General features: G+C 42.5%; 1 protein-coding gene across 1 annotated transcript in view; it reads right to left on the reverse strand.

Annotated features, from left to right (window-relative positions):
- The window catches only part of LOC126198865 (E3 ubiquitin-protein ligase SHPRH), a 259,483-nt gene that overhangs the window by 208,088 nt on the left and 36,731 nt on the right, over positions 1–14,664 (reverse strand). The window contains exon 2 of the mRNA XM_049935462.1: positions 9,217–9,937. Within this exon, the coding sequence (XP_049791419.1) occupies positions 9,217–9,931 (715 nt within the window). The 5' untranslated portion in view covers positions 9,932–9,937. The remainder of the gene's footprint in view (positions 1–9,216; positions 9,938–14,664) is intronic.

Genomic DNA, 14,664 nt, shown 5'->3' on the forward strand with positions numbered 1-14,664 from the left:
CTTGATTGAAACCTTGATTTATTCATTTTCATCACCAAGATAAAATCTTTCACAAACATATTTCGACCTGAACATGGACATAACTCTCACGGCTTCTCTGTGCAGGCGTGAAAATTCTTGTTGTGAAAATTTTTCGTAGAATTCTTTTTTACTTCGCACTGCAAAGAACTTCTCCTTCAGTCTTGTATTGCACTGTATGTCATTCGGAGCATCTTCAACTGATGACGAGAACGGTCGAGCAAAGAGGCGAATGACAACTCGTAACATCTGCAAATCGTGCTCGAAATTGTTCCTTAATTTTTACAATTACTGACACGTATTCTTGAAATCTAGCACTTTCATGGACCAATCCAAGCGTCGGGAAATGTGCTGTGTTTTCTGTTAATAGCTGGCTCTCCCTAAGCGCAAGCTTCGTTTCAAAGGCATTTACTTTTTCCAACATGTTTGAAATTAAATTATTTTCACCTTGCAAACTGACGTTCAGGCTGTTCATGTGAGACGTAATGTCCACGAGAAATGCTAGGTCTGGTATCCAACAAGGGTCTTCCAACATAGGTTCACTTTTTCCCTTCTCATGCAAGAATGTTACTATGACCAAATGTAAATCAAAAAATATTTTCAGCATTTTACTGTTTGTTTGGATAGACTGATTTCTTGAAACCTGCTATCGTTCGTGGCACACACAAGTTCTGCAGCATCAATCAGACACCCTTTCACAAACTCCCCTTTGGAAAAGGGTTTCCCAGATTGTGCAATTCTTAATGTGATTTTAAAACTTGCTCGCAGTGAAGATTTAGTGTGGTTGTAATTCTGGAAAATTGAAAACAGTACATTGTACAGCGTACAGTAAAATAGACATAAATGTAACACAAGAAACTAAGAGTTCAAGAAGTATCAATTACTTTGACGTACAGTAAAATCGAGTTGATGTGTCTTATCCATTTTCTTAAGGACATTTAATTTTGCTTGCCGTTCTTCACTGTTGAGTACACTACGTTCATCTTTGTGATATGTATTGTAGTGTCTTTCAATTGAAACTTACGCTGGCCGCCTATTATTCGGTGGCACAGCAAACACAGAATTGCAGTTCCCAGTCATTTTTAAACGACTGAGAACATAGATCTCCCATCCTTTGCTTTTTCACAGTACCTGCCATTTCTCAATACTTCTCTGTTAAGGTTATAGTCACCAGGGGTAAACGAGACTGGGTATGTTGTGCTCTTGCTTGTGACACATAAACAGGGAAGTGGCACCGCCGCCGTTCATTTAGGACACATGTCTAACAACAGATGTCGCTGTCGCATATGTGCAGCACTTCCGCACGTCTGCACACTGTGCAGCGTTTGGCCGGCCCTGCCCTAAGAGATGGTCGGTGTACAGCATACACAGGCTTTGAAGGGCAATGAGAGAGCCTGAGCAGATGATGCAATTGAAAAGCCTGTGTCACTTGATGTACTGTGTAGCCTGAAACAGGGTGACGAGCTCTCCTGAAAAGACTGTGCAGTGTTCTGGAATTTGATACTGAAAAATGTCGGTGCCAATGACAAAGGCACACCCGACACCACAGTCAGTCAGAGTGTACACAAAGGTACTATGGCGAGGGTCCATAGGAAGGTCATGAAACTCAAGGCGATAGAGTGAGGCTGGAGTAGTGTCCTTAGGAAGCAAATGAATGCCAAGGTGAACATGGGGCACTGCACAGTGGTGAAGGGTACACACCTACTGGGAAAGTTGCTGGGAGTTGAGAAGTTAAGCTGCCACAACAAGAGCCGAAAGCAAACTCCAGGAGGTAAGAGAGAAGAGGGATGCGCCCCATACTGGTGATCAAACGAGTCATCGAAGGAGGCAGCTTAGGATGGGTGGTCACGCACGGCAGCTAAATGGCAAGTACATCTGCTGAGAAGAAAGTCACGGTGGTAGGACAGAAGTAGTTCAGCCCTCAACCGGGCTAGTGCAAAGGCAGCAGTGGCCAAATGGGTGCCACGATGGTGGATATCATTGAGACGGCATAAGAGGGGTGGATGTACAGATGCATAGTCTAGTTTTGAATGGACAAGGGACCAGAAAATGAAGGAGGGTGGTTTGATCTGCACCACAGGAAGTACCACTGAGGACACGTAGGACATTCGAGGGACTGCATACAGGAGCTGCCAGGTAAGACATGTGGGAGGACCAAGAAACTTTTCTATTGAGCATGAGCTCCAAGAACTTCATAGTTTCAATGAACAGAAGAGCAACAGGCCCAAGATGTAAGGATGGTGGAAGAAATCAATTGCACTGCCAGAAATTCATACAAACAAGTTTTGTCGGTGGAAAAACGAAAGCCACTGTCGATTCTCCACGAGTAAAGATGATCGAGACACCACTGAAGATGTCACTCAAAGAGACGAGCCCATGGAGAACTGCAATAGATGACAAAATTGTCAACGAATAGGGAGCAGGAGATGCCCGGTGGGAGACAGGCCATGATAGGGTTCATGGTGATAGCAAAGAGGATGAACCTCAGGACAGAACCATGAGGCACACTGTTTTCCTGATTAAAGGTGTCCGACAACCCACATGTACCTTGAAAACTTGGATTTTTGAAAATTCCTGAAGGAAACAGGGCAGGCAGCCAGGGAAGTGCCACACGCAGAGAGTACGGAGGATACCAGTCCTCCAGCAGGTGTTGCAGGCTTACTCTAAATCGAAAAACATGGCCACTGTCTAGGATTTCCGCAGAAAACCATTCATGATATAGGTGGACAAAGTGATGAGATGGACAACTGCAGAATGGTGTGCTTGAAATCTACAATGTGCTGTGGTTAGTAAATTGCGAGAGTTGAGCCACAATACCAGCCTTGTGCGAATCATACATTCCATCACTTTGCAAACACAGCTGGCGAAAGAAATAGGGTGATAACTAGAGGGAAGGTGTTTGTCCTTAGCGCACTTAGGTATGTGTATGACAGTGGCTTCACGCCAGCGTCTGGGAAACCTGCCCGCAAGAGAAAGGTGCCGCAACATCTGAATGTGAACAGCATCTGGCCATGGGGTAGAGGATCGGGCTGAAGTGAGAGCATGATCTAGCTCCCTCATGGCAAAGGCGGCATTGTAGCACTCACGATACTAAGAAGAGAAGGGTATTGCTCGATCCTCCTCCACTCGTTTCCAATGGAGGAAGGTAGGGTGATAGTGGGAGGAACTCAAAATCTCCCCAAAATGGCAGCCCAAGGTGTTGGCTATAGCAATAACGTCCATGATGGCATCATCTGCTATGGTGAGGCAGGAAATTGAGGAAAGGATCTTGGTCCCAGAGAGCCGTTGGAGGGTGACCCACACAACGGAAGAGGGGGTGGAACTGTTAAAAGAACTAGTGAATGAAGTTCAGTTAGCTTTTTTGCTATCCCGAAGAATGTGACAACACTGTGCATGCATCTGTTTATAATTAATGCAGTTTGCCATGGTAGGACAACAGTTAAAAACGTGTAGAGCACATCTCCGTGCACAAATTGTGTCGCAGTACGCCTCAGTCCACCAAGGGATCAGGACATGGCATAGTAAAGAGGAAATGCGAGGAATGGAATGTCCAGCAGCGATAAGGATAATGTTTGTAAGACATTCCATTCGTTTATCACAACTAGGGGAATCTTGTTTGTTGAAGGTCACCAAGGAGGACTAAAGCCTTCAGTTGGCCTTAGTTAGATGCCATTTGGCTGTGCACAGAAGCAGAGTAGGAGTCAGCAAACAGACAGCACACAAGAAATGGTCACTTGAGCATGTGTCAGAGAGAACGAACCATTTGAGATGATGGGCCAGGTGGGCAGTGTAGAAGGATACATCCAAATGGGAATAGGTATGAGTGGAGTCTGAAAGGAATGTGGGGGCTCCTGCATTAAGGCAGAAGAGGTTAAGCTGATTGAGGTGGTCAGGTAAGAGGGCACCTCTTGGACAGGTTCCGGGAGAATCCCAAAGGGGATGGGGTACAATAAAGTCACTGAGCAGCATCAAAAGGTGAGGTAGTTACCCAATAAGCTGGAGGAAGTCTGCCCTAGTGACATCAAATGTTGGAGGGACATAAATGGTACAGAGGGAAAAAGTCAGGTGAGAAAGAAAGGGCGAACTGCAACAGCTTGAAGATGTGTAGTCAGTGAGGTGGGTTGACTATGAGCGTCATCCTGTATGAGCAGCGTGACTGCCCCATGAAATGGAATGCCGACCTGGGGGGGGGGGGGGGGGTGTCAAAAAACGGACTGGGATGAAAAACAAAAGCTCAATGTGGTCGTGAGGATGCAATTTTCTTTCCTGAAGGCAGAGAACAAGTGGACGCTGCAATTCTAAAAGCAGCCATAAATCCTCTTGGTGGGATTGAAGGCCACAAGCATTCTATTGGAGGAGAGTCATGATGAGGAAAAAATGAAGGGGTGTCACATCAGTGGCTGCCGAGTGTCAGCCCACAAAGACTATGCTACATGGCACAGAGGCAGGAAGATCCATAAAAGCATCGGCTTTCTTCTGCTGTCAGCCTGTGGAGTCCAACGCACCGGCAACACAGAGACTGGCCGGGCAAGGAAAGCACGTGGCAACGCCGTCAAAGAGGATCTTTGAGTCAGCGAAGGAGAAGACTACTTGCCTTTGTTGGAATTGTTTGAGTCTTTCCAATTGGCAGAGGAAGATTTAGATGCTGGTTGGCTGGAGGTACATAGAAAATCTTCATAGGAGTATTCTTTCTGTCCTTTGCGGCCTGCTGGTTGTGTAGCTGGTGACTTCACCCCATGAAGCAAGAATTTGACGGCTTAATGCACGCTGGACGAGGAGATGGCAATGCTACCACGATACTGGACGATTTCAAAACCTCAGAGCTGAATCTGAGGTCGTATGTCCGCGTGGCCATGTCCTTCATGGAGCGAGATGTAGCAAGAACAGTATGGTATGTGCCAGACGGTAGAACTCAGGGTTTGCGACAAACCAATAACGTGCAAGCGACCGGATAAGGTACTTTTTCCTTTAGCCAGATCTCCTCGACAGGCCGCTGATCGAGATACAGGGGACAATCTCAAGAGGTGACGGCATGATACAGTGGGGAGAAGGAGTCGCACAATTGCCCTCGTGTGCATCGCTACCACCAGTTACACATTTGGCTGGGAGTTGACGATTCGAGTGTGGCTGAAATGATGGCACTGGTAGCATCACATCAGGTTCGGAATGTACGGTCGGACTGTGATAGCTTCATAGCCTGCTTTGATCTTGCACGGAAGCACCACTCTACCAAAGGTGAGAAAAAAAGTGCGGGTGGGCATCAAGGAGGCATTTACCATTTTCATCACCCGATGGATGGCAGTGACAAACTGATCAGAGAGCTACGTTTGGATTTCAGCCTCAGTCAGACCGAGTAGCCTAGTGTAAATAACACCATGGGAAGAATTCAGAATTCTATGGGCTTCGACACGAACAGGATAGCCACGGAGAAGTGAAGCGGCAAGCAGTTGTTGTGCTTGAGAATCAGAAGTAGTTTCCAAAAGCAAAGTGCCATTGCATAAAAGAGAGCAGGATTTTACAGTGCATCAACACCTGTCTGAAACACAAACAGATTGACTGCTGCAAAGGACTGACCATCTTAAGTAAGTGAAATCACAAGGAACTGTGGTGCAAATGGGATGATCTCTCATGATTGCCACTGTCTCTGATGGCGCGCACCTTCCAGCTGGGTGTCCCGTAACACCTCCCGAACATCTGACAGAGGGAACAAACGGCAATTTGGGAAGGTAGCAGCTCAGGCAATCACCCCTCCCTGGGCCTGGCCTGTATCAGGGGGTACATGCCAATCCTACCTGTCGGCCTGGGGCTGGGGCTGTTACCCAATCACCTGTTAAACGTCAGATGCATGGGCCGGTCTTCAGAAGTCCACAGGGAGAAAGAAGAGAAAAGAAGAGCCTCAAATGCTGAAGCGGTGAAAGGAGGGGAGAAGGTGAATGAAGAAATGAAATAGGAACAAAAAACAGTGGTGAGACTGTTCTTATGTCAGCTATGGACAATGTGGAAAATTCCCACAAATGCCCCAGACATGTTCCCAAAGGGAGGGAAAAAGAGTAGCAAGAGGATATACAAGGGAAAAGATGCTGCAAAGGCTGGGGCTCCGTGGTAGCCTAACACGAACCGCCAAAGAGCGGTGAGCCTCCTGGGGGGTTAAAAAGAATGGTCACAAAAATACCTGTGGCTATTTTACTATCACAGCATCCAGAACAGCTGTTCCCGTACTCCTATCCATTATGGTCTCATGGTAAATTTGAAATTTGTGTCAGCTGTGAGAAAGATTTTAGGCATGACTTTCATACACGTGTTTGCTGTTTCACATGGCTGTGTCTTGATTAATTCAGTTTTAAAATGGAAGCTGAAACCCAGTCAGGTCTGATTACATGCAGTGACCAGTGTTCCTACATCAAAATCAAATCCCTACATGAAAAAAACTCAACAGAAATTTACAATGCTTCGAGAGAGGGATGCAGGTATAGTGCAGTGAACTGTAGGACAGCATCATGGTGATCTGCTCGTTCCTACAAAAGTAGGACAAGCGCTGAATACAACCTAAGAATTGGAAGGCCATCATCTGCAACAGACCACGTCTCTCAGTTTATTGTTGATGACATCTTGAGAGGGGATCGACAAAAAACATGTAAGAAATTATACATGAGGCTACTGTGTCTGTTTCTTTACTTTACAGAATCATAACTGGAAAGTTAAACATGAGGAAAATTGCTGGTAGATGGGTTTCACATGATCCAAGTGAAGAGCAGAAAGCAGGTCGCAAAAGAATCACAGAAGAATTGCTTTGATATTATCAAACAGAAGGAGAACAGTTTCTGAAAAGGACTGTTGCACTTGATGAAACCCGGATATGAGATTTTGAGCTACAACTAAAGTCTCAGTTGTCACAATGGAGAAGTTCACACTCTCTATGCCTGAAAAAATTCTGCCACCAACAGTCAAATGTCAATTTGATGATGATCTTTACGTATGACACGAATGGAGTCATCGCTACAAGTGTCCTTGGGATATCTGTAACAGGTGCATACTACAAGCTGCATCCGCAAAATGTTTTGCACCCAAAAATTCATCAAAGAAGGCCCAACATGCTTGCAGCTGGTGTCCTCATTTCACAAAATATTGCAAGACCGCATATAGGCCTACCAGTGAGAATAATGCTTGACAAATATGGATAGGAAATACTTCCCCATCCACCATACAGTCCTGATATGAGCCCTAGAGACTTTGATTTGTTTCCCAAATTGAAGGAACAACTCCATGGAAAACGTTCCAGTGAGGTGACCCGAGTAATCAGACAGCTCAACAATGAAGGTAGTCTATCCAGAATACAAAAGTTGCCAAAAAGTTAGAAAGCTGTAAAATCCAAGAATAGAAATTATATTGAAGGCCTGTAAAATTATTTTGTAAAATAAATTATTTTGTAAAATAAATTATTTTCTTTAATTCTATCTTAAAGTGTGCAGAACTTTCGAAATGATGATCATAACTAACCCTTTAACTGTTCTGGACGTGTTAACATGCGTGCCTTTGTACCTGTCCCTGTGTGCTCTGAACGTGTTTATGCGTGCCACCAGTCCTTCTACCTGGTACTCTTCAAATGGCTCTGAGCACTATGGGACTCAACTGCTGAGGTCATTAGTCCCCTGGTACTCTGAACGTCTCTATGTGTAGACACGTTCAGAGTACCAGGTAGAAGTACTAGTGCACGCGTCAACACGTTCGGAGCACACAGGGACAGGTACAAAGGCACGCGCGTTAACACGTCCAAAGCAGTTGGAGGGTAACAATTTCTTTTTTTTTTCCCCAATGTTATGCTTCACTATTTTTGTGAGTATTTTTCATGAGAACTCAATTACCTGGATGTTTCGGGTGACTGTGTTACCAATAGGTGCTGGTCAAACAGAACCAATATGCAGCTTATAGTACAATTAGCAGGTTTCATTTTGCGAGACTAGGTATTTAGGGGGTGAGGCCCAAGGTTCAAATCAGGCTGAGATATAATACACACACAACTTAACTTGGCCCTTTTGTAAGGGATGCAGGGACTGTGGGACCATACGGATGTCATCACCACCACCTAGTTTTATGCTTGCTGTGGGGGAGGAGAGGAATAGAGGACATGAGCACCCCACTGTTTTCTTGCAGGCCGGGCAGCATACTGGAATTGACTCCGCAGTTGCAGTGTTTATCCATGCTACAGTGTATTGTATCATTTAGTAGCTAAGGTTGGCAACAGGCTGAAACATTCTGTATGGACTCAAAGTCATTCAACTTCTGCTGATTCCTTTGTTCCCACGAAAGAGTCATGTTATATGCAGCATACAATGTGGCTGAGCTTTGTGTTCTTACTGCCACCCCCATGCTCCAAGCTGTTAGCCCAAACTGCTGTTGTGCTATGATCCACCATCACACCTATCGACTGGAGCACAGAGACCTTATGTTACCAGAGTACTGGCAGCAATGAACAGACTTCAGTTCAGTGTCTTGTACTCACAAAACCCAAAGTTAGACATTGCTGGCGGAATTCCCCAAACTGTTCATCAAACGGCACCACACAGAACACACTTGTAGCTTGAGGAATAACATGGCTGTAGAAAGAATCGCATCAGCCCCAAGGGTACCCATACAATAGTTGGTTGGTTGGTGGGGGAGAGGGGGGGGGGGAGGGACTACTAGACTTGGAAGTGTGGAATACATTTTTTAATGTTTTGGGAGATGTAGGCGATTTGTAAGTAGCCATAAAAAGTTCCAGTTCTGACTTTGTTAAAAAGTTATGTAATACGGACTTTTAAATAATTTTCTTGAAAGAAAAATCCCTGGCTACACTCTATTTTTTCCTTTCCCTAGGACATGGGGGGGGGGGGGGTAGGTCGTGGACCTACTTGCCTCCACCCCCTCTCCTGCATGGGTATCTTTGACCAGCCCCACCTGTTACTTGTTTTAAACTTTTTTTTTGTGCTTATATCTCTTGTACAGCTCTTATAATTGTTGCATGAAATACATGAAGGTTCAGTTACAAAATAAACAGTACACAAATAAATACTACATGTGCTTTTAGTGACATTAATTTAATACATGTAATGATTCACCAATGTTCCACAACTGCAGCTTAAAGCCTTCCAAAACCAGAAAAATGACTTTATTTATTATGGTTGCAGTGGCATAAACTACATCAAAAAGACTCTAACTTACCTGAAAAAAGAGTGACATCCAAAATTTGAGTAATTATGCAATAATCTTCTGAAACCTTATTTTTAATATACAAAAAGCTTCTACCAGGAAATTCACTTATATACAGTCTTATGAAAGAAGCCTTCTCCACTTTTTCAAATGTAACTCCTTCAATCACAACACTACCTATGAACGCTTCTTCTGTGGGTGGCTCAGTTTTTAATGTTAAATAAAAAGAACAGTCAGATGCATACTCATTCAGAACTGAAAAGGGACCCTTGGAGAAACGTGTCTTTTCACTCACTCTTCTTCTCTTATGAGATGGATAGTCGTCTATGACAATCAGTTCTGGAGGAGTTCGACCTGGTGGAGGAGTTCGACCCGATTCATCCTCAATAACTGTCACATCAAGTTCGGCATTACTGGAAGAGTTAATTTCATCAATTATCACAATGTCTGAATCAGTCGAGTTGTTATCTCGACTGGATCTCTGAGCCCTACTTTCTCTCTCTTCAACAATAGACAATTCCGAGTCACTATCATGCTCATTACTGCCTTCTTCACCAGAAGAGTCATCGGTATCACTAATGCCACTGTTAACAAGCTGTTCCCTCCGTGCCTGTGAAGTGCCAGCTCCTCTGAATGGATCTGGGCCATAAACAACTGTTTTATTCCACAGTAACTGGACTTGTGAGTCAGCTGCATTTTTCTTGGGCTGAGACTTCCGCTTAGGCATCTTCCCCTGAAAAAAGAAAAAAATATCTTAATGCTCAAATATTGTAGAAAATGACATTACATAAGTAAAAAGCAATTTATACCAATGGGTAAAAACATCTTTATTTTTGTGATCCTGCCGATTTTGTTCATGGAATTGGTGGTTTATAACCATTTTCGTTTCAGGTGGTCTGCCATTTCTCTTCCTTTATATTTTGACAATTTCTCTAGTTGTTTTCATCAGGTGTTGAGCACAGATTTCTTTGCTCCAAATAATGAGCTTCTACTAGAGAAGTTGTCAAAATATCATGAAAGGGAAAAATAAGATAATTACAATTTTGTTGGTGGTGGGCATGACAAGACATCCTGTGAAACATTACTATATGTCTTCTTTGAAAATTTACCTATAACAGATGGTACAGAAGCCCACTCACAATGGAAATATATTCAATATAATGGTAATAAATAGATGTGACCTCCCTGAGGATGTCTACATCAAAACTGGTACCAGTTATTGTGAAACACTTGGAGCACAATGATTACAGATATACAAAGGGCAAATAAAACAAGAAGAAAGATTTATAAATTCAATAAACTAGATAAAGAAGCAGTAGTATCAAATCTTAATGGGGAATTTGAAGCATTTAGTTCAGGAGAAGAGTATTATGGGAACTATAGCTCAAGTGAAGAATTGTGTCAATAATGACAAGTGAAGAATATTTGATCGTGCACTTGGATACATATGTATGCAGCAGAACAGTTTATAATGAGAGGGGTGTTCCACAGTATACACTCGCTGTAAAGCAACTTCTACAGAAACAGAGACTACTACATAACAGATGTAAAACAAAGCTTTAAGCTATAGAGGGATGCTGGATGACTCATGTTCGGCTGTCAAGAGAGCACTGCATGAAGCCTTCAGTAACTACCATAGTAGAATACTGCTGGAAGATGTTTCACAAAAGCCAAAGAAATTCTGGCTGTCTGTCAAGGCTGCTAGTGGCATCAAAGTTAGTGTCCAGTCACTGAAATAGATGACAGCAAAGCAAAAGCAGAAATGTTTCACTCCATTTTAAAATATTCCTTTGGAAAGGAAAACCTCAGAGTATTTCCTCAATTTAATTCTCATAACACTGAAAAAATGAGTGAAACTGATACTAGTTTCAGTGGCACTGATGAAGAACTCTTAACTATAATCTATCATAGATTCCTCGAACAAAAAACCATGCCCAGCAGCTGGAAGAAGGCATAGGTCTCACCCATTTCCAAGAAGGGTAGTAGCAGTGATCCACAAAACTACTATTATCCTTGACATTCATTCATTGTACAATCCTAGAACATATTCTGAGCTCAAAAATAATGAGGTATTTTCCTTGATGCCACCTAGCATGAACGTCAAAAACATTAATGATGTTAAACCTAACTGTCATTTTTCTCACATGACATTCGAAAGCTTTGGGTCGTAGCAATGAGATAAATGTAGAATCTCAATTTCTGTAAAGCATTTGACCGAGTACCATAGCTATGCTTTTGTCAAAGTACAGTCGATGTATCTGGTGAAATTTGTGACAGGACTGAGGATTTTTCGGTAGGGAGAATGCAGCAAGTTATCTCAGATGGAGAGTCATTGACAGATGCAGAAGTATCCTTGGGTGTATCCTATGGAAGTGAGCAGGATCCCCTGCTGTCCATGCTGTGTATTAATGATCTTAAGGACAATATTAACAGTAACCTCAGACTTTTTAGCAGATGATGCAGTTATCTGTAATGAAATACTGTCTCAAAGAAGCTGAACACAAATATTCAGTCAGATCTTGATAAGATTTCAAAATGGTGTACAGTGACGTAAAATTGTGGACATCACAGAATGAAAAAATGTAGTATCTTAAGACTATGATATCAGTGACTTACAGCTGAAATCGGTCAATTCATACCAACATCCGAATGTAAAAATTTGCAAGAACATGACACGGAACAATCGCATAGTATCTGTCGTAAGTAAACAGGTGGCAGACTTCAGTTTATTGGTAGCATACTAGGGTCGTGCAATCAGTCTACACAGGAGACAGCATACATAACCCACGATAGAATATTGCTCGAGTGTGTGGAACTTGGACCAGATAGGACCACCGTGAGATATTGAATATATAGAGAGAATGGCAGCACGAATGGTCACAGGTTTATTGGACCCACAGGAGAATGTCACAGAGATGCTGCAAGATCTGAACTGAGAGACACTCGAAGAAATTTTGCCAAGTGGTCTAACTAAAAATCCTGAGAGATTCTGGCCTTATGTAAGATCAGTAAGCAGTTTGAAATCCTCTACTCATTCACTCAGTGACCATAATGGCACTGAAACAGAAGATAACAGAGAGTAAGCCAATATACTGAACTCGATCTTTCGAAATTGTTTCAGCGTGGAAGATTGTAGCACGACCCCTCCTTTCAATCATTACACGAATGTCGAGATGGCAGATATTGAGATAACTGAATGTGGAACAGAAAAGCAACAACAGTCACTTAGTACTGCAAAGGCCCAAGAGCCAGATGAGATATCTATAAGGTGCTACTAAATTATGCGAAAGAACTTGCTTGGCCATAGGACAGATACACATAATTACAGACCCGTATTGTTGATGTCAATTTGTTGAAGAATTGTCGAACATATTTTATGCTCAAGAATTATGATATTTTTGGAAAACGAAAGTCTCCTCTATAAAAATCAACATGGATTCCATAAACAGAGATCTTGTGGAACTCATCTCCCTCAGTTCCTCCACGAGTTTCATAGCACTGTAGATAACGGGGGTCAAGCTGATGCCATGTCCCTTGACTTCAGGAAGGCATTTGACACCATTACATACTGCCGATTTGTGTGTGTGTGGGGGGGGTGGGGGTGGGGGGTGGGGGTGGGGGGTGGGGGTGGGGGGTGGGGGGGAGCTTATCAAGTACTGGACCAGATTTGTGACTGGATTCAAAACATTCTTGTGGACAGAACTTGACCCATCACTCTTAACAGAACAAAATCAACAGATGTACAGGGAATTTCTGGAATACCCCAAGCAAGTGTGATAGGACTGTTACTGTTTACGACGTATATAAATGATATAGCATAAAGTGTCAGAACCTCTTCAGATGACGTGGTTGTCTATACGAAAGTAGTAATGCTGGAAGACAGTATTCTGCAGAATGACCTGCAGAGGATTGATGTATGGTGCTGACTCAAGCAATTGACCCCAAACGTGAATAAATGTAATAGACTGTGCATACATAGGAAAAGAAATTCACTACTATACAACTACAGACCGATAACAAACTGTTAGAAACAGTATCTACTGTAAAATGTCTAGGAGTAGCCTAATTATTCAGAGTGACCTTAACACTACGCTGTCCGGCAACACCACAGTGGTGTCATGCGCGAAATAGCGGTCAACGGCCGGCGACACCGCAGTGGTGTCGGAGCATAGTATCGCGCAGTGGCTGGCGACAGCACTTTAGTATCTTTTGCATTCTGTTGGTGTTTTGTTTAGGTAACAATAAGTTACACACGTCAACGTTTTTATAAGTACTTGTGCCCTTTCATCGTGGCAGATGAAAGAGACGATACGATTATTTACGATGAATAAGCGGACGTCTTGTCTGACGTTTCGGGCAATCATAGAATTATATATTGGGAACGATCTGTTTGAATATATTAGCAACGAAACCAATGAGTACTACAGTCAAAATTGCAATAGAAGGAAACAGGATAAAAAAAAAAACAAATTTGTCGATTTTATGGGACCCGAACTTAGAAAATGATTTCAGCTTGCTATCCTTATGGGAACTGTAAAACAAGCAAGGATCAATGATATTGGTCAACGAATCCGTTGATACACACACTGATATATCGCAAAATGATGATGTCCTGCAACCGATTCTGACAAATATTAACGTTTTTACATTTTTATGACAACAACAATACACTGGATAATGCCGAGCGGCTTTACAAAGTTCAATTCGTAATTGATTATTTTTCCAAAAAATTTTCAAGAAACTTTTAATCTAAGTCAAAACATCTCAACTGATGAAGGAATGATACCATGGCGTGGACAGTTAAATTTTAAAGTTTACAATCTGTCGAAAATTACAAAACATGGCATACTCTTTCAGATGCTGTGCGATTCGAGTACGGGATACATATCCTCAATTCAAGATATATTCTGGCACTGCCACAGCCTTTAGCAAAAACAATGTTGGAACTATTGACACTTTCTTATGGAAAGTGGCATCACCTCTACATGGATAACTACTATAACAGTGCAGAACTTGCAAGAAGTTACTTGAAAATGAAATTCAAGTTTGTGGAATGATACGGCAAAATAGAGGATTTCCGGAAAAATTAGAGCGCGCAAAAGTCAATGTGTTTGCAACTAGTCATACGAAAAGGTGAAGTACTTGCACAGGTATGGAGAGCTTCGAAAACTAAAACGATAAGAATGATCTCTACAATATATAATTCCACTTTGACTGACACTCACAGAAAATGTAGAAAAACCAATTACATAACTTAAAAAGCGGAAAGTGTATTAGACTACAACAAATACATGTACGGAGTGAATCGAGCAGACCAATATTTGAGTTATTACCCTATATACAGAAAAACGATAAAATTGTAAAAAAAAAAAAAAAGATTTGCATTACCTCTATCATTGCACATTATTTAATGCATTCTGTACATGTCAATATTTCAATACAGAACACAAAGAGTCTCCG

This window comes from Schistocerca nitens, chromosome 8 (genome assembly GCF_023898315.1).
Source record: "Schistocerca nitens isolate TAMUIC-IGC-003100 chromosome 8, iqSchNite1.1, whole genome shotgun sequence".
Lineage (NCBI taxonomy): Eukaryota > Metazoa > Arthropoda > Insecta > Orthoptera > Acrididae > Schistocerca > Schistocerca nitens.